The following is a 25,063-nucleotide window of genomic DNA, read 5'->3' as shown; positions in this document are numbered from 1 at the left end:
CCGGGGGAGGTCAGCCCTTGTACATTTAGCGAGACGATCAGTGTCTCTGCCATTTTTGTACGGGATATGTTTGTTGCTTCTGTCTCTTAGTGTGTTTTGTTTTGGGTTAGTTTGAAGTGGCCCACCTGCCATGGTCAGGTGCTTCCACCGTGTCTCCTCCAGTCGCTTCTTTATTTAGTGTCTTCTTCAGGGTGTTTCGTTGGTGATATTTGAAGGGGCCTGCCAGTTTCTTTTCTCTGTTATGTCTTCTTTTCCTTTCTGATGACCATTCCCATTGGTTGTTTTGGCTGCTGGGTGTGCTATTTTGTGGGCTAGTTCCAGTTTGGCTTTGTTCTTCCTCAATTTGTAGTAACGCCAGGCCTTCCTCGCATGTACTGATCCTTCTTTGTTTCCCTTTCCAGGGGAAGGCTAGTCCAAAGGGGAATGTCCATCTGTATGCGATTTGTTCAGATTGTAGTGCTTTTGTGATTGGTTGCATAAGCTTCCTCTTATGTAGGGTAATCGACGCTAGGCATTGGTACAGTTGGATTCGCCCTCCATTGATTGTTAGTTCTTTGTGGGTACGTGCGGCTCTCAAGATGTCCTCTTTCAGGCTATAAGAGGTCATGGCGATAAGAACATCTCTAGGTCTCACTCCTGGTTCATTCCTTTTTGGGCCCACTCGGTGGATTCTGTCAAATTCGAATCTCCCTGGGGGGTGGGGAGGCGTCGTTCAGGATGCTGCTGAAGCAGTGTTGCATGGTATCCCGTAGGTCTTTATCCTGGATTGTTTCTGGGAGGCCCTTGACCCGGATATTGGATATTCGTGAGCGATTTTCCAAATCTTCGGTTTGGATCTCTAGGTTATTTGTAGCTCTGGCAACTTGGTCTAGCAGGCTATTGTATTGCTTTGCTTCCTCTGTCATATGTGAGAGTCCATTTTCGAGTGTGTCCACTCTCCCTCCAAGTTCGTCCATCTCTTGTCGTACCTCTTTCAAGGACGTCTTCAGCTCTTCTTTCATTTTTTCTAGTTGGTTCTGGAGCGTGTTTGTTATCCTGGATTCCATGCCCCTAAGGCAGTCAAGTAGTTCTTCCTTATTTATAGCCATGTCAGAATTGTTAGGCGTCGTTGATTCTCCCTGTTCCTGAGGTTCTTGAGGGGCACTTTGTTGCGTTGTGTTCCAGCAGCTTTCTAGCAAGCAAGTTTGGTTTTTCGGTGGTGTTTTGGTTCTTGCGTGGGGAGTTTTTCCTTTAATCCCGGGCATCAGGTTCACTTCTCGTTGAGACTCCGTGTGGGTCTCCTGACACTTGTTTTCATGGGTCTCCGCTAGGGGATGGCTCCGTCCAAGTCGCGTATGGTTCGCCTTCACATGGGTCGGACCCCTGCCATGGGCCGAGGACAATGTTGATTGCTTTTGGGAGGCAGGCCCTCGTTTAGGTAAAGCTTATTTGCAAGGGTAAGTTGTCTTGTGGCCTTCTAGCACCCCAAAGCAAACAGTGTTGGTGGAGGAGCTATGATCCCCTCTCTCGTTGGGACCTCTCGTGGTCCAAGCACAATTGTCCCCTGTCTTCAGGGTTAATCACAGGTTTATCTGGAGATGTGTGATCCTGTAGGACAGGGACAGTTTATTTTCGGGCCAGGGGTGTTGGAGGTGCAGCAGTTGTTGGTGCTGTGGGCCAGAATTGCTCCTGTAATCCGCGTGTTCCACCCACGTGCAGGCCTAAATTATAGCCGAGTGCAGGCCCAAGTATGTAAAGTTATAGCCCCCTCGTGATATCAGTTGCTGTTGGGCTGTTCCACCAGTGTTCCTCAACCAGCGACAATAGATGGGGTTTCAAGTTGTCGACAGTTTTCTGGCCCTCTCTCCTGGATGGACTGTATCCTCCCACGTATTATGAGAATGCGAGAGAAGATGTCGCTATTCGTGCTGGCTTTCTCCCTGTGGCGCTGGTTCCTACCTTTATAATGTTGGCGGGCCGCGTTCCGCTCCCAGTGCAGCCGCAGCTCGGTGTGCGCCCTCTGCGACTTTCCTCCACCTCGTTTGCGGGGCTGTGGGTGGATGTCGCTTCCACGTAGCCCCGCCGCACTGCGGGGGGCAAACGGGGGAGTGTGGGGTTCCCGGGCGCGCTCCCGCGTCGGCTCGAGGTGGCAGTAGCCCCGGCTGGTGGTGTGGGCCCGAGCCCCTTGCTGTTCGGATCCCAAAAGGGTGGGGGGGCAAGGGGCCGAACACTCCTCCGCGCCGGCCCGGATCTCAAAGAGGGGGCCTCACCTGGATTGGAGGCAAATCCGAGGGGCCGTTGCCTCCCGGACCTCTCCCGTTGTCTTTTGCCTGGAAGGGCCCGGGCGCACTCCCGCGACGGCCCGGACCGGTGACACAGTCTGCACAGGGCGGAGAGCGCGAAGGACAGGCGCTGCTCCCGCCCGCTGGAGGGCTGCACGGGATCCCCCCTCAGCGTATCTGGAGCAGTGTGTGGTCGGCGGGTGCCCCCAATCAGCCCGCGCCACAAGAGCGGCCCCAGCGGGACGCCGAACTCCTCCCTCTGCGAGCCGGCGAAAAGCCTCGGAGCGGGCCTCTGCGACGATGCAGGCGGACCGCCCACGGGGTGAGGGGAGGCCTCGCAGTACGGCGTATCTCAGGCCCGGAGGGGCCTAGGGTCTTCACCAAAAGACCAGTATGGGCCCCACGGGTTCGGACACCCGAATCTTGCGGTCAGCTGGGGTCTGGAAGACAATCTCGGGGTGATTCTACTGTTTTCCCGGGGTTACGCAGGGAGCTGTAGAATCAGGCTGCCATTTTGCCTGCGCCCCCTGCTGGCCCCCGGAACCTGCTTTTTAACAGAAATGTTGTTGACTTAATATATATATGCAATAGACAGACCGGAAATAGTATATGTACTGTCTTCGCCTTCAATATGCTCTTAGGATTGTGACACTTGTTCTCCCATTTAGACAGTCATATATCTCATTTGCTGGCTGAATGATGCCTTCTACCGTGGATCATAAGCAGAATACATGTTCCAAATCTGGAGTTATAATAATTAAGTCTTTTAGAAGAGAGCTAGGTCAGAGAAAATGGATAAACGATTCTAGTTTGACACAAGCTCACACTAAAGTTGTCAGATCCTCCACGATCTGCAATAATGCTGCTGAAGGTCACTCCATCACCGAGTGTTCATTTGTCTGAGAATGTGGAGACAAAGGCTTGCCAGTCTGCAATGGTAGTGGCTATAGAGGAAGTGGGCAAGTGGATTTTGGTTGAGTTTCTGGCTGGGTTTAGATGAAAATGCCATGGGCATATAATGTGCATGTTTCATTCAGCGTATACATACATAAATTAAGTAATAATCAAAAACACAAAGTTAATTTCTGTTGGAAGTCTGTTAAAAACTATTCAGATTCAGTGTGCGTAATCACTTCATCTACTTTCTTTCTTACCTGAATTCACATCTTTCCTAACCTGGGTGAATGACTCATTGAGAACACATGCTTCAGAGTCTGCGTTGGCCTGTGTGTACCAAACCGGTCATCTGCTGTACAGTTTGGGCTTTCTTCTCAACTTCAAAAAGTCCCAGGTTACCCCCTAACACCTGATTAATTGGAGGAAGTTCTGCACATGGGCCTTTCCGCCATGAACACATGGTGAACATTTTTCATATAGTACAGCTTTTCTGGTCCAAGGGGATCGAACCTGTGTTGCTCTGTCTCATCTTGCTTGCAAGGCGAGCATGTTGCCTCTGAGCTATCCTCCTGGGACAACATGGCGGACTTCTTTAACCTTCAAACACTGTCTCACTGGACTTCCTGTGGCGGCTCTTCAGAGACAGCAAAGGAGTGAGCTTTTTTGAGAACCTTGTTATGACCTCTTCAAGGCAGGAAAGAAGCTTCCTGGTCAGAATCATCTCCTGACCATTTCTGCACGCTGCAGGAGCAGCGAGGGCATTACTACAGTGAAGATAAGCCCTGGTGGGATTTTATGCTAATTCTGGAAAAATTGAAATACGTGCTACAAGCGTTCCACACCGGCTGCATTATGCCTGACGAGCCTATTCATCTCATCTTTGTAAGCGCAAATGTGGGGAATTCTTTGCTAAAGGTGCATAACATTTGCAGAGGCCAGTTGGCTAATTAAATCTTAATTCTAAATTTCTTTTCCGAAATGGCCATTGCATCCTCATGTAGAGGAGTCATTCACTGCCTAGCCAGATGCGCCTCTGCTTTGGCAGCCCTGCACACAAGTGCCAATCCTGGGTACCGGCAGGTGTGAAGCCGGCCCCCTCAACCAAGGCCCCTCAGTAAGGCTCCTGTCTGGCTCTGGTACCTTACAGGGACATTTTTCTGTGTGGACTTTTGTCAGTCAGGTATACAGGCATCTTGGCATGCGTTCACCAAACACTACTTCCTGGAGGATTCCTTATCAGGTCTTGGTACCGGTTTGGTCATGCAGTACTTCAGAGGTTCCTGTTGTAGGGGATAGCATATTGTTTTCTTCCCTCCTCCCCATTCTGTACTGCCCCGGGAGTCTTTATAAGAGAAGACTGTGGGAGAAATTCATCAGTTAGAAGAACAATTTCTTTCCTTTTGGTAATGAGGTTTATCATGGGTTAGTCCTTTCTCCCACGGATGACTCCTATCCCTCCTATCTCCTTATTTTGCATAGTTCACCCATAATGTCACATCCTGAATAATGAGGGCTCAGTGGAGATGACCCCCTGGAGGCTGGAAAAGCTTCTGAAGTTGTACTTGTGCTTGGGGGATATTGCAAACCTAAGTTATCTATGGGAGAAAAGACTAATTAATCAGAAAGAACAGAGGTCGAAGTGAGCAGAAGCCATTGGGAGCGGTGTACTACTACTTGTATGCATTACTGTTAGCAGTTCCACTACTCTTTACAACCATTTTCACCATTCCAGAACTGTTCTTGTCGAAGTTAAAGCATGCCTATTCATTTTAGCACCCTATAGCAGTTACAATGGGAAGGGTGTTGTGCTGTGCGCACCTTGATGTCAAAACATTTTTAAGATGTTTATTCTGTTTTATCTGTATATGTTTTTGGTCTGTTATTTGTATGATTTGTCTTGTGCTAAATGACCTCTGTGCCTTGATACTGTGTATGCAGCAATAAGTTACGCCCTACAAATACATTTTACTACTACTACTACAGCTAAACTGAAATCTGTTTCACCGTACATTCACGGAGCCTAAATGACATCTCAGCCTGGATGGACTCTATCTGACTTTATCTTATCAATCGGAAGCTGAAATTATCTCTTGAAACACCCCCAAGCCGCTGATTTTTGGGAAACTTGTCAAGTTGTTGCCTCAGGTTAAGTGCCTAAATGATACAGTTGATGAGGTTCAGGCCATTTCCATTGGATTTAATTTTAACATCAGGTGGCTACATGGGATATGCCCCTTGATGGCACTGGACACGTGAGCTATTATAGTAATATTCGTAGTGACTAGTCACTTCACTACTGTAATGCACTCCTGTGGGAAACTTCAGAACCATAGACTTCATCCTTCGAACGCTCAGATCAGAGGATATGAAAGATTTTCAGTTTTGGGATCCAGGTTTTGTAATAAATTAACAGATTCTATTCATGACAATCACATATTCTCCTAGTGGCAGGCCCTGTTGAAGCATCTGTTGTTCAGATAGGTGTTAAGTATGGGTTCCAGCAGAGTTATGATGTGTACGTACATGTAGTTTAATTCACAAAGGCCATATATACATGTTGCAACTGACTGACCAACTGAAAGAAAGTAATGAAAAACAATACAGAGGACCTCCTTCTTTTGCCTATTCCACCCAACTTGTCCCATTCACAAACCTGTGAAACATGAGTTGCACTTTGCTCCCTCCTGCCTACACCATCCACCGCCGGTGTTACAGTTCTGCTACTTTTTTATGCACACTTCTACCACTGAGAAAGAACATTACTGAAGGTAAGTAATTGTTCCTCTTTCACATAAGTCTCTTGTATGTATTAATGGAACATTATACCATGCTTCACAGGGAGACACATTCCAGTGTAACTAACCAAGCATCAGACAGACAAAATATTACAAATTTGACCATAAAATGGTGTCTTGTTGGTTAATGTTAGGGCAGAATTCCTGTTTCAGGTTTTTTTTGGCGGGGGGGGGGGGGGGGTAGTTTTGAGAGTCCCCTAAAAATGTGTGTGGCTTTAGTCCCCAATGCAGATGCAACTAATTTTTGGAGTGTTGACTTATATCCTATATGGTTACCAGGGCATTGTTGTACCATGAGCACCCAATTTTGGCCCTGAGTGAGAAAGTGTGTTGCAGAAACTTAAATGTGTTGCTTTTCTCTAGCAGATTCCTCATCACGATAGATATCCATCATTCAGCTCTGCTGTTTGTAAACATTTCGATAGGGGGCGTAGTGGACTCGACTCGGCTGTCGATCCGTCTTGTCTGGCCCTCGATCGTCTGCTCCGGGTGTGACTTCAGGCTCGTATATATACCATGTCACTACGGCCCATGCCTCTGTTCCTTTTTTCTGCACGCCTGCAAGCTGCATTGGAGACATTACTTTTTTCTCAAAAACCTTGACGCAATGTTGTCCAACAGGGTTTTGGGCTTCAAGCTATGGCACGATTGCGAGGCTATAATGTCTATGACCGACCCGCATGGGGTCTGTCTATGGTGTCTGGGTGCTAGTCACGATACGGAGGCCTGTGCGGTGTGTGCAAAGATTCAGCCAAAAACGCTGCGTGAGAGGGCCTAGAAACTGGCCTTGGGCCGGCCTGTCGCCAAGTCTCAGGCACAGTCACTCCTCCAGTCTTCAGAGGCAGAGACTGAGGAGCCCGCCCCCAACAAGGGGAAAACCCCTGCACTTGGGTCTGTATCTGCAACCCTACAGTCCCCTTACCTGCACTTATTGGACACCCGCTGTCTGCACTTAACCCTTGCACTTGCCACTCGCTGGCCGCACTACTTGTTGCTTGTTTGATCATGTCTACAGCACTTTTCCCCTCCCCTCCCCTCTCCCATGCACTTGCACGATCTCCATGTCACTTGGCCTAGTAAGATCGTTGTCTTTGTCCTCCCTCTGTCCCCCCCTCCCTTGCCTCGTCACACCTTAAAAACACTTGTATATAGGCACGTTATAAATGCCATATCATATTGTGTTTCTAAGATTCCATGCATTCCATTTTCAGAATCGAGGAACATGATGGCCTTGCGGACCCAGTCAACTCTGTTTTCACGGGAACCGGTGGCGTCGACTATTTCAAAGACTAGGCCTATTTATTAGTATTGGCTCAGGGTTTACACAATGCCCGTGGTCTGGACACTTCTCCAGACCTGGAGGTACAGCAAAGATAGCCCTATACCCACGCTAGTGTGAAGTTCAGGAAGCTGATTCACAGGGTAGTTGACACCCTGGGATTGAAGGCGTCCACTACCCCTCTTCAGGGGTATGACCTTAACATCATTCTGGACGAGAATCACACAGTCGAGCATAATATTTTTTTGGTTTATTTTTTATAGTGTATTTGGTTAATTAAAACCTTAAACACTTTACAAAAAAATAAAAATATCACGTTTTTATTACATAGTATAACAATATTAAAAATGTTCATATAAAATTATAAATCAAATTCGTAGAATTCATACCTAATTCGTACCCATTTACAATTTAGATTTAAATTTAGATTAATTTTCACAAACAACTTCTAAAATAGTTAATCTAATACATTCATAATAAGGCAAAAACAAATAAATTATTTAATATTTGGTATATTCTTTATACTAAAAACTATTAACTTTCCTTTTTTTTTACTTAGTCACATTTTATTTATTTCTCAATTTGCAAATTATCCCATTCCAATAATATCCTTTTCATATATAAAACGCTGCTCCCACGTACATGATAGGTTCTGCCATATAGATAGTGGACCAGAATTCTATTGTCCGAAACTAAGTCCTTATATCCAGCGCAATACCAACCGCCCAATTTATTGCAAGCAGTTAACAGATGCCTTATTGTCTCACCCTAACGGTCACAGTCTACACAACTTTTTTTCTAACGGGATACCCTGTCAAGCTCCCACATATTCATTGCAAGGAAGCATGTTAAATCTTAACAGTAGTATAACTGCTAAATTCCTGGTTACTGATTTTCCTCATATTATTATGTGGTTTATTAGGGCCATCCCTTGTAGACAGTATGTGGCAAATCTTCTCTTGTTTGCCCGCCTATCCATATTATTAATTACGTCTCATGTGGCGGCTTTCTTTTTACGGAAATTAATCCAACCCCTTATATTCACACATTCTTTGGGTAATTGCAAATGTATCTCCTTAAGCAAGTTGAGTGAGGTGTTTGTTAAATCATTCAAGGCTTCATTTTTTAGATCTTTATTTGTTGCTTTTTTCCCAATCCCCGTCATTATACTTTCCTCCTTGTTGGCCTCAAGTGTCATATTGATATATAACTTGGAGCATCTTACCTTCCATAATGTCAACAAGGAGGTAAGTCTCAATTCACATCTGATGGCCTCAATTGGTGTAGCTTTGGGTAATCTCAGCACTGGTTTCCATATCTTCCCCTCTCATTTTTCTAAGTTTCTAGTGAATCTGGAAGCCGCTGTTTCCAACGCCCAAAGGACCCCATGTATTAGGCAGGCTCTATACATCTCCAGCATCATTTACTTGCTGCCCCTAGCGATGCACATAATTGATATTTCCCCTTGTCCCTCCCCTGTTATCCCGCGAATAGGCCTTATCTCCCAGTCTCATTGGGCAGAGTCAATCGATGGATGCTCGCTGGTTAAGTGCAGGGCTCTCGCGATTTGATGTGGCTTATAAGTCTGGGCCAGATAGTTCTGGTCATAGTCTAACAGCGGCGCCCAAATGTTCGTAAAGCTATGGAGAAAGCCTGCCTTTGCCGCTGTGACCTTTTCGGCTATCCGTATGTCCCAAAGCTTAATCATCAGAGGGTCATCAGGGGGCCTTCGGTGGATTTCCAGGTGCGTGCCAATGTCAATGTCAAGCAGGAGTTGGGTTATAAGGGCTGCCCTCCTTCCTGTTCTTGGGTAGGAGCCTGGGATTCCTAGGAGGACATTTTCGGGGGCCAGTGGAATAGCCACTTGGGTGATATCTTGTATTGCGGCGAGGCATTGGGACCAGAATTCTCTTAACTTAGGACACGTCGTAATGAGGCATTTTAAATGTCCTGCACCCCCAGCCTTTTTTTGTGTGTCATTTCCCTTTTTTTTGTTTAAATGGTGCACGATGGGAGGGGGGGGGGGGCAACATGTCTGTTCTGCCATTGTACGAGTCTACCAGGCACCTTTTGTTTGAATGCTATCCAGCTTAGGCTGGATGACGGTCCTCTTTCTAGACATCTCAATACACATCTGTATAGATGTTCCTGTGTGCACAGAGGTTTGACTGACTGTGAAATCTTTGAATGCTGCATGGTTGTAAAATGGTGTGCAGGGCTACCCACTTGCTGTGTGCGTCTGTCTCTATATACAACTATGGCGACCCCAGGATTTTGCTTAGATGGCTGGGTCCTGTTCATTTGTGGTTGCCTGTCTCTCTGCTGGGCTCTCCTGCTTCCCTCTAGCATTGCTGCTGCGATACCAAGTGTGAAGCCCCTAACTTCCTCGTAGGAGCCATTCTGTCCTTATGGCCTTGATAGACTGAAGCCCTTCTTCTTCTGCTTTGCTTGGGAGCTGAGTAACTTGTCTCTACTCCGCCTCAACCTGCTTGGTTGTGGGGCACTGTGGTGAGATGGAATAAGGAGTCGGACAAAGGAGTGGCATGTTTCAACAAAGCTTTATTAAGATTTAAAGCAAAGAACCTACCTCTCCCTATTTCTATAGGGTGGTTGTTTCCTAAATCAATGACAACAGAGTCAACCTGGTTCACTGCACCAGGCCTAACAGTCTCATCCTCTTCGGACACCAATTCCCCCTTGCCCCTTTTTTAAGAAACCCCATAACCCTTGACCAGTTCCACCGAAAGTCCTCTTGATCTCCTTGCAACAAATAAGTGGCCCATTCCAGTAGAGCAAAATTCCAAACTTTTACCACCCAATCACATATTGTTGGAGGATACTTTGATTTCCATTTTTGCCCGACCTTCAACGCCCCTGCCATCATCAAAATTATGTAAATTCTTCGCTCTGCTCTGGATGGTAGTTCTTGCAATGGCCCCCCCCCCAGCCCCAGAATAGACAGACAGACCTCTGTTACCACTTCCCTTCAGAGCCTTACCTAGTGCTCCCCCTATTAGCCTCCAATATTCCTGAATGTGTGGAAATTCCCACCAAATATGATTCCAGGTGCCCACCTTTCCTCATTGTCTCCAGCAGAGATTCAACACCACAGGGTGTAATTTCTCTGGGGTTAGATGCCATTGGAACATAAACTTTATCCATATTTCCTGGATTTGTAGGAATTCTGTCAACTTTGGTATGTTAACCCACAACTGCTGCCAATCCCTTGTTTCTATGTCTTGACCTGCAACCCCCCTCCCCCCAAAGATTCATATATTTCCTTTTCCCCTGGCGTCTCCCCCCCCCCATTTGATTAAAGCATATATTGCACCCACTATAGGTTTATCTCCAGAGTCAGATGTTAAGTATTTCTCAAAGGGGGTTAAGTCCCGCGTAGATGCCCCCTTGAGGGTTGCATGACCCAGTGTCTTATCTAGAAGTATCGATATCTCTTCCAGCCCAAAGTCCTACTTGCACTGGGAGAACAATTTAATTTCTGTTTCCCTGAACATGTCCCGAATCTTGAGGCATCCCCCCTCCCGCCATGTTCCAAAGCAACTTTCCCCGTGACCTAGGGTGAATCATGTATTATCAAAAATTGGGGTAAATGGTGGTATTTGTATTTGGTTTATTTATATAGTGCAGACTAGGCCCAAGGGCAACCAGGCGCATATCTTAGTCGAACGTTACATACATGCATAACATATAATCACAGTGGTCAACAGAATTGTCAAAGAGTATACAATTGACGTTGGTATGTACTGGGTGAATCGCACGACTAGCTATGTAGGGGCCTGATGGTTTACACATTTGTATGTGAGGGCCAGTGCTTTCAGGGAGATCCTTTGGGCGACGGAAAGCCAATTGAGGTTCTTCCTGGTATCTGAGATGTGGGCAGATCAGGGGATATTGAGGGCCGCTCTAATGGCATTGTTTTGGGTAGTCTGAAGTTTAAGATTACCTTGGTTAGTGCCTTGGTACAGAGCATTGCAGTAATCCAATTTGGACATAATCAAGGTCCTGGCCAAGGGGATGCCGTTCTGTGTGGTTAGGAACGGGCGACAGGCTGAGATCAATTTGCAAGTATAGGCAGATGCAGCAGCCACAGCGTTGGTTTGTCTAGTGAGGGTCAGGGAGGAGTTGAGGTAAATACCCAAGGTTTTGGTGTCTTTGGATAATTTAATTAGATTGCCGTCAATGTTGAAGGAGCCGAACAGGGGACTCAGTTTGTTGAGTCTCTGTTGCGTCCCTAAGATGGGAAGCTTGGTCTTGTCATCATTGAGGCACAGTTTGTGCTGGGCCATCCAGGCTTGGATGACAAGGTAGATGTCATTAAGGGCTTTAATGTAGTCACCAGTGATAGGTATGAGTATCTGGGTGTCATAAGCGTAATTCGTGTAGATGACGCCCAGATAATCAAGCACATCAAATAGAGGTTTGGTGAAGACATTGTAGAGAGTTGGAGAGACACAGGACCCTTGCGGGACTCCACAAGGGACTGGTATAGGATCCGCAGATGAGGTTGGTGAAAAAACTCTCATGTGCCTGTTGTCGAGGAATGACCTGATCCAGTTGGAGGCATTGTCAGAGAAGTGGGTAATTTGGGCCTGCTTCATCCCAGGAGTTGCCTCCCACCGACAGTATTTTTCTGTAGTACATTTTGTTTGGCCTATTTGCCTTTGGTTTCCACAGTACCTCCTCAATGTTTTCCCCTATTATTGCCCTCCAAATCTTTCCCCGATCATCTTTCAAACAGTCCCTTCGTATCCTAATCTGAGCTGCCCTAAAGTATGCTGTGAGGTCCGGTTCCCCCATTCCCCCTCTATTTCTCGCCATCATCAACACCTTCCTGGCTATCCTTGGTTTTTTATTATTCCAAATAAATCTTCCTGTATGTTTTTGAACTGCTCGAAAAAAGTAGGTTGGGTCTTGGATGAGGAGAGTCATAAAATAATCCAACATCTGTGGGAGAATAACTACCTTTAACACGTTAATCCTACCCATCCAGATTATTGATTGGGGACACCAGTCCACCAGTTTATTTCTAATTGCTTCTAGTAGGGGCGTGTAGTTGACCGCAAATAGTTCCTCCACTGTTTTAGTCTGCTTTATTCCCAGATAGGTTAGATATTGCTTGACCCATTTATAAGGGAGACTGCCCTTAAGCCCCTCCTTGATCTCTCTTGGTATTGTGAGATTCAATATTTCCGTTTTCTGGGGATGGATTTTTAGCCCTGATACCCTCCCAAAACATGTCATCTCTTTCAATTGCTCTCAGGGAGCCCTCTGTTGCCCACAGCGTCAAAAGCATGTCGTCTGTGAAGGCGAAAACCTTGTGGACCCTTCCGCCAAATGGTATCCCGTCGATCTCCCATTTGCTCGTATTGCTTCCAAAAGTGGCTCCAGATAAATATCATAGAGCACGGGGCATAGGGGGCATCCCTGTTTTGTACCCCTCTGAACCGTAATGGGTTCTGACAAATGACTGTTTATTGATGGCCTTCTCCGCGTCCAAAGCTACTAGGATGGCTGGGGTTTTTTTTTTTTATAAACCTTTTCTACGAGATGAGCTATTCTACTGGTGTTATCACTAGTCTGTCTACCCTTGATAAACCCTGACTGGTCAGGGCTAATTATACTTGGAAGTAATTGGTCCAAGCGATTTGCCTGTACTTTTGTGAAGATCTTTGCGTCTGTATTAAGTAGGGCTATTGGTCTATACGAACCACATTCCCTCTGATCTTTGCCTTCTTTAGGGAGGACGACGACCTTAGCTTCCTCCATGGTAGCTGTTATTCCCCCCGCGTATTGTTGAATAATGGGACCAAATATGGAATCAAAGTTTCCCTAAACATTTTGGAAAATTATGTGTTGAAACAATCCGTTCCCGGGGACTTATTGTTGCGGAGGGCCATAATGACCCTCCGCACTTCCTCCGCTGTATTATCTAACTCTAATGCTTCTTTTCCTTGATTCGTGATTTCGGCCAACTCCGTTACCTTTAAGTAATCCTTTTGACTCTGTTCTAAAGGGCTCGCTGAGCTGTATAAATCTGTGTAAAACTTGGAGAACTCCCAAACTACATCTTTGGTATCCATGCTAGTTCTCCCCCAGCCCCCTTCCACCCTTACTTTAAGAATTGCTTTAGCTTTCTCTATCCTTCTCAACACCCTAGCCAGAAGTCTTTCCGCTTTATTGGCCTTTATGTAACATTTCTGTTTTAAAAACACCAATGTTTTCTTAGCTGCCCTTGCGTGTATGATTTCCAATTGGGCCTTTGTTGCTCTTTGCTCCTTTCTTGTGGCCCCACTGACTCCCACACCCATTCTGGCCATTACGCTCTTTAAGTTCCCTTCTAGATTTCTTTCAAGTACTCTTAACTCCCTGTCTCTACGGGTCTTGATTGCAATGATTCTTCCCCTAATAGTTGCCTTGAAGGCGTCCCATCTCGTTTGCCCCGAAGACTCAGCCTCCTTGTTGTCCCCAAAGAAGCTTGTTCTCTCCTCATCCACTTCCCTCCTCAGCATCTCATCTTTAAACAAATACCCTGGATACCTCCATTTCAAGAGACACGGGGGATCTGGTCTTCTAGCTATTTGGATCAATAGGGGAGCGTGATTGGATAAAAGTATTGCCCCCACCTCGATGATCCTTACCCGACCCAGGAGTTTCCTGCAAGTTCACTCATAATCTATTCTTGAAGATGAGTAATGAACGTGCGAGTAAAACGTGAGAACCCCTCCTTATCCCCTCCATAAATCCACTAAGGCTAACCTCCCCACCTTTTCTCCTAGTTCCTTCGAGGATCTCCCCTGGGTCCCTTTGGTTTTTGTCGATCTATCTTTTCCTGGATCCCAAGCCACATTGAAGTCCCCTGTTAATATTATGGGGCCTTTCGCAAATTTCTCTAGTCTAACCAATATGCTTTGAATAAAGGTGTCCTGCCCCGTTTTGGGGGCGCAGATAGTCGCCAAAGTGTCTCTCCCTCTACGGCAATGTATCTCCCCTGGGAGACCCTGTCCATGTCCGTTACAGTAAGGTCCAGGTTACACCGCAGAGCTATCAAGACTCCCGCCCTCTTATTCTTATCCGTAGGCTGAAGTATTTTGGGGAATCCTTGCAACCTCAGGCGGTCCCTGTCCCGTGTCCGTACATGGGTTTCCTATAGTGTAATTATTTCTGGACCCTCCATCTGTATATCAACACAAGCATAAGAGCAAGTAATAATACCGGGTCACACAACCGCTCACCTATGGGGCCCAAAATGGGCATGGAATTATTTCTGGTTCAGGACAATATGCTCAGGTATCCATTGTGTACCATACTTCTTTAAAAAAATAGAAATAGAAAAATGAGTCTGTTTGATTTATATCAGATTGATTTATCCGTAGTAATTCAAATGTAAAGCTATCACTAATAATCCTTAGTGAGGAAGCAGTTGCCACAATCCATATGTAGTAGACTAAATAAGCCAATGCATTTCGGAAAACATTTCCTTCATCAGGGCAAGTCTAATTGTATGAGTAAAAATGCAAATATGTAACCTAATGAATTCACATCATGGCAGAAATTAAAGCAAAACACACATTAGAGAGAAAATACATTAATGGCAAGAATAATGAAAAATGTTGAAAACAACATACCAATCAATAGATGTTTCGAGATGGGTAAACATGAAAAACAAAAAGTGAGAAAAAATATATGATAAATGATTTGTAAGATAAGCAAGTGAAACTAAGGTGTATCAGGCGTGGTTTTACCTCTATTCTGTGGCCAACGGTGAAAAGACTGAACGTCCAGCGTTCGCACCCACTCAACAGTGGGTTAAAGATAACGTGTTGCACGGAGAAATGGAGAAAATCCACTCGTGTTTCAAAGGTAAACAATCTGCGGATCACAAAAGATCCAGTAGCATACCGTGCCTACAAATGTATTCATATATTGTAAATGAGAAGCGTTGAAGTCAGACACTCACCTTGCAGTACACGGAGCGGGCCGATCCTCTGCAGTGCAGCTGTAGGGCAGTGACACTGACTGCCGTGTGAAGCCGTTACCTAGGAGACGGCTCTTTTGTTAAGCACGTGACCGCCTCGTATCTGGGAGATAGTCGGTCACGAAAAGTGATGTAAATGAGGCCTAGGCTTATGCAAATCCACAAACAAGATATTTATGGGACATCACCAATGGGTGCCCGTAATTGTGGTGACAAAATGAAAAATAAAATTAAATGAAAATAGAAGAAATACTGTCACTAGTCCTATATCTGACAGGACAGCATGTCGTGGTACAATTAAAGAGAGGTGTTTTTATGCAGGCACTGAAGGCATAGTAAACAGTAAGAGACAGTATGGGAACCCCTGTGGACCAAGTGGGGTGGAGCTACTCAAACGTTACTGAATCGGTGAGATACAGCCTCAGTGCGTAAGGTGTCGCCTCCCTCTCTCTGTATATACCTCTCCAGTTTTTCCCTTTTCACCGGAGTGTTCAGACCCTTTATATTCATGGATAGTAAGCCTAGCTTATTGAAGCTCCCCAGTTTCCTAGGTTATTCCCTTTTCCCTGTATTCCTTTCCCCATCTTTGGACGGTTTCCCTTCCTCCCCCTTGTACTCTTTCCCCCTCCCCTCCCTTTGGCTGGAGGAACTCAACCTGCCTCTAGCCCCTCCTCACCCCCCCCCCCCACACTCTCCTGAATCTCCCCCTTGGGAATTGAGCCCACTAGACACCCCAGCAGGTTTACCCCAACCCATTCTGGTTTCTTTCCCTCCTGCCTCCTCCCCACGGGACCTCCTACGTTTTCCCTCTGATCGCTCTCCCCAGGCGTAGTTCTTATTTAGCCCGTTGTACCTCTTCAACTTTTTCTCGCAGCTCTATTCTTCCCTTGCGCTGACCATTCCCAACTGTTTGCGTAGCCCTTGTCTCCTGGTCTTCCTCCTCTATCCCCAGGATTCTTGCTCGTTCCTCCATGGTGGTGATCTGCTGTTGTCTGCCCTGCTAATCGAACACCATACCAAATGGAAATGTCCATCTATAACGTATATTGTTCTGTCTAAGTGCCTGGGTAAGCAGGGCCAGTTTTCTCCTTTTGGCCAAAGTCGCCTGGAATAGGTCCTGGAAAAGTAACAGTTCCGACCCGTTGTAGGTTATTTGTTTGGCTCTTCTTGACTGTTGTAGGGTCCGTTCCTTGATTCTGTAATCCTGGAGAGCCGCCAAGACATCTCCAGGGCAAGCCCCCGGTTTCATTCTGCGGGGGCCGACTCTGTAGATCCTGTCTATTCTCAATTCTAGTTTCTCCTTGGCGTCAAGTAGGTTCTCAAAAATGCTCTTTACCACTGCTCTGGCATGTTTTTGACCCTTCAATCTCCTGGATCTGTTTTCTAGATCTTCCGTCTGAAGCTCCAGGTTATTGGCGGCTGTTGCCATTTGTTCTACCCAGGTCTCGATCTTCCTGGAATCCTCTGTCAGCTCTTGTATGGCTCTCTTGTTTGTCTCGACCCTTTCCTCCATCTTGTTCACGTCTTGTTTTATCTCTTGGAGTGCAGAGGCAAGGTCTTGCACTGTTTCCATAATTTTGTCTGCAAACTCTGTAAAATATTGCTTGATGAGTGAGTGTGTTACTTATTGATTTTGTCCTTCCTCCTCTTGGGGATCTCCCTGGTCCTTTTGCTTCCGGCATGTTCGTGTCCCCTAGGAGGATGTAGCTTCTTTATTCCACATTTTCTGGAGGTTGCTCTTTATAGGTTTTCTGGGGCCTTACAGGGGTAAGGGCAGGTCTTTCACTCTGGTCTTGGACATTGTCAATAGTCAGTCTTTCCCAGGCAGTGTTTCGCTCTCTATTATCCTGGACACCTCTCTGCTTCTCTCTTGATATATGCGGATACGCCTTTATCTCCGCCTGTTCCTTCAAAGTGTCTGTAATGGTGTGGGTTATTGCTGCTCTGTTTGGAGGGCTCTACCATTCTCTGCTCACTTGCCTGTTGGGTGGCCTTCCCTGAGTCGCCAGCCCGCTGTTCTACAGTTAAATATCCACTCTCCTCCACCCCCAGGAGTAGGAGAGGACTCTGCCCCTTATGTCGTATATTGCTGGTGTCACTGATATGGCTGATTCTCCCCCAGAGGGGGCCCGTACAATTGGGTTAGGCCTTTACCTTTCCGCTTGCCCCCCCCCATGGATTAATTCTCCCTCGCATGGAGCTCCGACCTAGCTCTGCTGTCGCAGCCTGAACCCAGCCTTTTCTTCAAATTGGTAGTGCCGTGGGCCCTCCAGGTCCCTGATACGGTCTCTTCCCCTCCTAAGGATTGTTTTCTGGCCCCCTTCCAGCTCTGTGGTTGGGCTTCGCCCTTCCTATTGAAGTCACCCTAGGTCTCTCCCCAGACCCCGTTGAGGTCTCACCCTTTTGCCTTATCTAAGGCCCGCAGACGCTCCCAAGGGGGTGATTCTCCTTCTCTCCTTGCATTCCTTACTGCTACAAGCTTTCCGCTCGGTCCGTCAGGATTAGTGCAGGTTCCGGGCAGTTCTTTCTGAGTTTCGGTTCCACCAGGTCGGGGGTCTCCCTCGGCTTCTCATGCCTTCTTCTGGGGAGTCCCAGATCTTGGCACTCCTGCCTCCCCCCCCGATGCCTCTATGAATACCTGGGGCACTCTTCTGCTCTCCTGAAGAGTAATTCTGTTTTCGCTGCCTTCTTTACTTGTCAGAGGCTCCATCCATGGCCTCCGGCTCGTTCACCCTGGTCAGCGCTCTCCTTCGCTTACAACGCTGGCGGGACTACCACCTAGGGTCCGCCGGTGTTTGTTTCTCCTGGAGCACCCATTTTAATTCGAGGATGTGGGATTGGGTAGCCACCGTCTGCCCACGCTCCACGTCCTTAAATTGATGCCTGGGGAGGGCACTAAAAGGTCTGTGGAGGCCTCGAGATTCAGAAGAGCATCGGTCACGTTGCTCTCCACCCGGCGGCCATCTTGGATCTCCCGTATTCTCTTTTAATACCTCCTAGTGACCCTTATAAAGCATACAATGTTTTTCGTAATGGTGACTAGTTTTCTGCTTGGTTTAAAAGCTAGGTTTGTCGTGAGTAGACCCTTTATTCATTTGATTGTTTGACATCCCGTCTGTTATACCCATATTAGCGCCTACTAGTGTACCCTACAAAGTTGTGTAGTATTTTAATTCCTGTATAACCGAACCCACTGGTTTTAGGAGTGGATTGGGTTTACTTGAAACGCTTTACTGTATTGTATACATACCATCAACTTTTTTCTTTCCCATAGAACTTATTTGAACCTTCTTACCTAATGCAATGTGTTTAATAGTGTATTTGTGTTCAGTATATTATCTATTGTTTATTTTGTTCTGTGCCTAGCTGTGCTGTTATATCAGTCTTCTTTCCTCCCAAGAGTGCCTTCAAACAGCTATGCTTCGTTACCATTGACAGTGTTTTGGACTAGTTTGCTGGGCCCCCTGTGTGCTCCCACTACTGGTTTAGTCTTTAGGGTTCTTCTAACCAGAGGGATTATGAAAAATCTCTTTGATGGTTTACGAAATATTCTTTTACATGAAATTTGCAAATAAAGATTTGGTCAGCCGAATCAAGGTATCAATTGATTTTTATTCAGATGAAAACTGTTTGTATTATGCTTGCCTAACAAAGTACTAACCTCGGTTTTGTTAATATCTTTATGATATGGGTTGTTTTTACAGGGAGCATTTAGTGGTTGGAAGGTGATTTTAAATGTTGACCAAGCAAAAGAATCTGGGTTCAAACGTCTTCTTCAGTCGGGAGGAGCAAAGGTATGTTGTGTCACATCTAACAAATCTTTTAGTTTCTAATTGAACCTACGATGGATCTCTTCCACTCACCTCCTCATGTAGCGGTCCTCTGTCACCATACAGGATGGCCTTAACCCACCCGGACTTAACCTTGTGGATTTTAAGACTTGAGAAGAAACCCTCAAAAATGTGATCAATCTGCTGTATTCACACCATTGATAATACATTTATATTACAATGTGCAGTTTCACCTTTTCAATCTTTGGCCAGTTGACAATAGTAGTTTTTGCCAAGGTGAAGTTGATTATCATGCTCATCCATGATCTGTGCCTTCCTAAACATTGAAAATCTATAGATACATTGATAATCCCCCTACTGCATGCAGCAGGTAATTAGATAATTGCCAGGTCAGTTAAAGCTTTTCCTTTGCGATTCTATTGTTGGTTGAACAAGACTAACCTATTTGGACTGCGTGAATGTTAACCTGCTCTCCTGTATTAAATGGTTTGAACAAGCTACTAACACATGGCAGATTAAAAGTTTTAATGAGGCAAGCCACTTTTTACAGCCTCTTCTGATAGTTTTCCATAAAAGGCATACAAATGGCAGCCTCCGGCAGTTGTTAGAAGGATTTTCCTAGGGCATCTCTGTGTAATGTCTGACTCTCCAAAGGGATCGGTCAGTGTGGCTGAGCAGTCAAGTTTAACCTGCAAGAGACGAGTGAGGTGGAAAGAAAAAATACTGGGTTGCAATATTGAAATATACTTTTTATGTAGGATTTGGTTAAAATGGTAATGGAGTACTGGTGGCTAGTCATATAATTAGTCTTTCAGTGCAGTGTCTTCAACAGTAGTCCGTACATGTTCACAAAGCACCTTAAAGTCCATTTTGCAGTATCTTTACATCAGGTTTTTAGAACTAACAGCAATGTTAATCCACAGGATGAATCCAGAAAGTAGCTGATAAACTGGATTTCGCAGTTGTGTTGAGGTGGCGCCCAATATTTTCCTATGTGACAAAGGCAGTGGCAAGCCTCCAGCTGGAGAAAAGGAGCACTTAAAGTTCAAAGTCTTGGTCCAGTGAAGAAGGTTCAGGGTAGGCAGGTGCCGCACCCAAGGAGGATGGTGCAAGGACCCTGTAAAACCTCGCTGGAACCTGCCAGGATTAACCAAATGCTGGAGCTAGGTGCAGCTCATTCTGTTGGTGAGATAGCCTTGATTAACGAAGATGATACATGCAGAGGCTACAGCAAAGATTATGTTGGAACAGTTGCAGGTCTGGAACACTGCCTATATAGCTGGTGCATTGCAGGAATCCCGGAGAACCAGACACCAGGTTATGGCTTTAACGTGTCTACTATTGCCATTCTAATGTGTTCAAGAGTTCTAAAGTGTCAAGACAAGAGAAGGGAGCACTGGGGTGGGTCCATCTGATCCTAGAATTAGTTCTAGCTTACGCAGTGTCCAGCAGTATTTCATAGACACAGTATAAAGTAAAACAGGAGAGGCCTCATCTTTTTTTAGTTGAGTCCTTCGTTCTGCTTCGTGTTGAGTCAGTGTTTTGCAAAGGTATAGTACATACACCCCTATTCCTATACAGAAGCTGGGGGCTGGAAGCAGATTCAGACTCCAATCCGACACATCACATTTTCCAAACATTTGGTGGCCATGCAAAATGGCATGCTTACCACATTTGAATATTCCAGAGCAAACACTAAGTATGTGGATTCAGAGTGAATGCCAGACACTGATCCTTTCAGATCGAATCATGGCTCCCCAGAGCTCTGCGCTTCAAACCTGACTTTGTTTCTTTGCTTATCAGGTAAACGCTGCTTTTTTATTAAGTCTCGCTGGACCTCTAAATTTGGGTTGCTATTGTAATAGGGAGCTGCAAGGAATGTTAAGATGGCCTGGAAAAACCCCACAATTACGCAAATGATCAGAAGCCAGAAAAAATTGACTCAATAATGGAAATAGACAAAGTAAACGGCAAAACCCAGCTTTATTAACATCCAAATAAAGCAGGGACAGTATACACGCATAAAAGTAATTGCTCTCAATTAATTCAATACAAACAATACTGAAATCACAATATGATTTCTGATGCTTGTTAATCTGATTAGAATCACATATTGTGCATATGGTCCGACATCCAGTGGTAACCGCAGAGTATTGCATCTTGTCTTTCGGGGACCAAAAGGGGACGTCCGCATAGGCGTGTCTGGAACACTATCCCTATCGTGACGTGTGTAGTACCCAAAATCTCTCACACGCCGAGGTCCCTCAGATTGTTTTTTCCGCCCAGATAACTGGTCGCCCTACAGCGGAGCTCTTCCTAGAGAATTTGTTTCTTACCGAATTGTTGGTTTATTCCCCGTTAAGTAATTTCACCAATAACTACAACTTCGACGAAGACTACAGGGGAATCGTCTACGGCTGTGGATTTCGGCGCCTAAGATCCGGCGGCCGGATTGTCCATGTGTTCGGGCCCTCTGGCCGACCTATACAGTAGGGAGAGTGGGATCGGGGTGGCCATATTGTTTTAGTATGTCTTTACTCCTTTCCCCTTTCAGTCTGGTCATCCTTCCCTTTTGCTACAGAAAGGACTCCTTTTAGATTCTGGCCCAAGTGTAGGGTCAGATATCCTTGGATGGACGAGCACAGGACATGCAACGACGAGAAGCGGTGTGCGGCATGCAAACTCCTTCGGCCCAAGACCCTTAAGGAGTACTGTGTAAAGCGGTGGGCCACATACGGCATGTCACACGTGAAGCCCCCCTCGCCACCGCCACACCAGCCGAAAGTGAAGGGGGTACTTCAGATGGTCAAACGTCCAACGCGGATGTTATAGACCTTGAGGCGGACACTTCTAGATCTGCCACGCCCCTCCCCGACCCTTCCAGGCTCAAGACTGGTCTTGCTACAGGGACCACACCCGGTGACAGGGGCGTACAATCGCACCGTAACACGAAGCACACAACCCCTACGCCAATTTCGACGGTTGCGTCGAAAAAGGCGAAAGCGCCAACGGGGCCGCCGAAGTCTTCGCCGGTTCCCTCAGATCGTTGTGATCCAAGGCCTTCCCCGCATTCGTAGCAGCGCATGGCGACTGGATAAACAAGAAAGACCACGGGCGCTACTCCTAATCCTACACACGTCGAAAGTCGGGTGCCCGACATTTCGAGTTCCAAGGCCTCAGTAGGCCTAAAAACTACGACTAGGCCTCTACCCGGAAACCCGTCCGCTAAACCTCCTGGTGGCACGGACGGTGTTTCTGCTGCCGACAAATCGGAGCCTTTGTCTCTCGACGATTCAGTGACTATCCAAAGTAGCATCAGAAGAATTGCAGCGGCGGTGGGTCTTATCCCAGTCCCGCCAAGGGTTATGAGTTTTCAGCAGATTGTATTCCCGATTCCGATGGGACTTACGTAGATACTCAAGAGACTCTCTCTGACACCCTCAGAGGTTCCCGTCAACGCTAAAGTGCGGAGAATGTCACTTCTCCTCACGCCGGCTCATTTGGGTCCTCTAAATGGACTACAGAAAAGTTTGAAGGTTGTATGGATCGGCTGGAGCGGATTATCGCCTCTTCAGATCATCCTCCCCCGAAAAAAGCATGGGTAGACACTAACCCTCAAGTTCAAGTAGATCAGTTTCGAGGGGATTGGGTCCTCTGACGTATTCCATATCTATGACAGGTAATGTCCACAGCTGTGCTGCTTCGAAAATCTTTGGCTGCTGCGTCGATGACGTCGATGCGCCGTCCCCGAGGACCTCGTCCGACGTCACCCGATGTGATAAGTAGGACGCACGACGCCCCTAGCCTCAGTTCCGTTTTTTCCGCGAACGTGTTCACTTCGTGAATCTCGGTACGCCTCGACTCGTTGGAGTTTGCTGTTTTCTATTCTCGGTTCATTGAACCTGTTCGGTTTGTTGTGAAGACCTGTTTGTGGCGATGTCTTTCTCATCTTCGACCCCGCGTCCGGGCTTCAAGAACTGCGGGGACTGTGGGTCCAAGATGTCGGTCACGGACTCGCACGACGCCTGCCTCTGGTGCCTCGGGGAGGCCCACGATACGGACGACTGTGTCGACTGCCAGTCGCTCACTGCAAAGGCCTTGCGGGAACGCAAGAAGAAGCTGTCGGTAGGCCGGGTGTGCAAGCCCCGGAAGTCGAGGTCTGCGGGGCTTTCGACCGATGACTCGAGGGGTGACTCTCCGCGTCGTCGTCGGAAGTCCGCTGGGTCTCCTTCCAGGGGTCGGTCTCGTCACTCCTCCGCCTCTTCTAGGCATTCCAGGAAGCGCCGGCATAGGTCGCCTTCCCCGTCCTCTTCCGAGGACTCGCCCGTCGGCGGGTCTCTTATCCCTCCATGCAAGCAACACCGGAGGAATGGGCTTCCTTCGGGAAGCAGATGCTAGCGATTCTGGAATCGCAGGGCACCGGTCCGTCCACGCCTCCAAGTGGGGTCGGTCGGCACCGGTTGAAAGACACCGCCCGTACGCCTTCGGGCTCGGGTGGTCGGCACGGCACGCGGGAGAGGTCCCGCTCGGACAAGGGTAGCCGTTCTTGCCATGCCTGTTCCAGGTCCCGGTCCTCGACGCGCTCGAGACCGTGTGATCCTGTGCCGTCTTCGAAGAAGACGTCGACGCCTGTGGCGCCGAGGTCGTCGACGATTTCTCTCGAGGCTCCGCCTCCGAGGGGGTCGTTGACACCGTCGGCGCCCAGGTTGTCGAGAGACACGCTCGGAGCTCCGGCTTCGAGGACTGTGTCCACGCCGCAGATGCTGGAGGCGTTGCAGCTGACGTTGACGCCGATTCGCTCGACATCGACGCCTTTTCTGTCGATGCCGGCGCCGACACGTTCGGCACCCTCAACGCCTTTTCTGTCGACACCGACTTGTTCGGCGCCCTCGACGCCTTTCGAGGAGGTGGTGTCGGAGGGGCCCCGTGGCACGGGGTTTGCCCCTAGAAAGGCTATGGCTAAGGTCAGGCACTGCTTTGGTCCGCAGAGGTCTTCCTCTCCCCGCCTGGAGTACATTTCAGAGGGTGATGAAGGGTCTGATGGCGGCCTGGTTCCGGTTACGGTTCCAGATGACCTTATCTCGGGCTATAGCCAGTTTGATGACCTGAGGCAGTTGCTGCATGATGCCAGTGGACTGGACACCTCTCCGGAGGTGGAGTTTTGTCGGCCGGAGCCTGGCACTCATGCCGATTCTTCATATCGGCGCCTTATGTCTCGGGTTACCGAGTACTTGGGTTTGTCAGCTCCGCCAGGGGAGTTTGTTCAGGATGATCTCACGGACATCCTTGATTTCGGTCCACCCACTGACCCGGTTTTGCCTTTTCATATGGCTCTGCAGAGAAGGGTGGCGGCGGCTTGGACTGCTCCGGAGAGTCTCCCAGCAGTGGGCAAGTCTTTGTCGCGAAAATACCGTCCAGCCAGTAGCGACCCCTGCTACTTGTCTAGGCACCCCACCCCGGAGAGTTTGGTGGTGCAGGTGGCTACGGCCCCAGCAAAGCAGGCGTCGTATCCTACCATCCCTCTGGATAGGGACGACAAACGTTTTGACGGCTGGGCGAAGAAAGTGTTTTCTTCTGGGGGTATGGCGCTTCAGGCGGCCAACTCCATATGTGCCTTGTCTCGTTTCACAAACACTCTGTGGAACTGTGTTGCATTAGCGGCTGAACATATTCCCGAAGGGGACGAACGGGATGGTTTCCTTGCTATGGTTCAGGGTGGCAAGGATGCTGTGTGTGAGGCCGTTCAGTCGTGTTTGGACTTGACGGATTGTGTCGGCTGGTCCATGGCGGCGAGCACCGTAATGCGCAGGTTTGCGTGATTGCGGAAGTCTGGGTTCGCTCCTGATGTGCAGTCCCGGCTCCTCAACATGCCCTTTGACGGTGAACACCTTTTTGGCAGCAAGGCTGACGAGAGCCTTGAGAGGTTGCAGACCTCAAAAGCTGCAGTGAAGTCGTTGGGCGCTGCAGTTCGCCAACCTCCGCCTTTTCGTCCTAGGGGACAGCAATGGAGGGGATGTTCCTTTCGCTATTACTCGTCCTTCAGTAAA

At 47.5% G+C, this 25,063-nt stretch overlaps 1 protein-coding gene across 2 annotated transcripts in view; it reads left to right on the top strand.

Annotated features, from left to right (window-relative positions):
• TOPBP1 (DNA topoisomerase II binding protein 1) overlaps positions 1–25,063 on the top strand; it is a 1,370,800-nt gene that overhangs the window by 1,268,679 nt on the left and 77,058 nt on the right. For both annotated transcript variants that reach the window (XM_069648712.1, XM_069648711.1), the window contains exon 26: positions 18,930–19,019. In XM_069648712.1, the coding sequence (XP_069504813.1) occupies positions 18,930–19,019 (90 nt within the window). The remainder of the gene's footprint in view (positions 1–18,929; positions 19,020–25,063) is intronic.

Source organism: Ambystoma mexicanum, chromosome 2q, assembly GCF_040938575.1.
Source record: "Ambystoma mexicanum isolate Mex_15411 chromosome 2q, UKY_AmexF1_1, whole genome shotgun sequence".
Taxonomy (NCBI): Eukaryota; Metazoa; Chordata; class Amphibia; order Caudata; family Ambystomatidae; genus Ambystoma; species Ambystoma mexicanum.
This window is presented reverse-complemented; position numbering and strand designations above follow the sequence as displayed.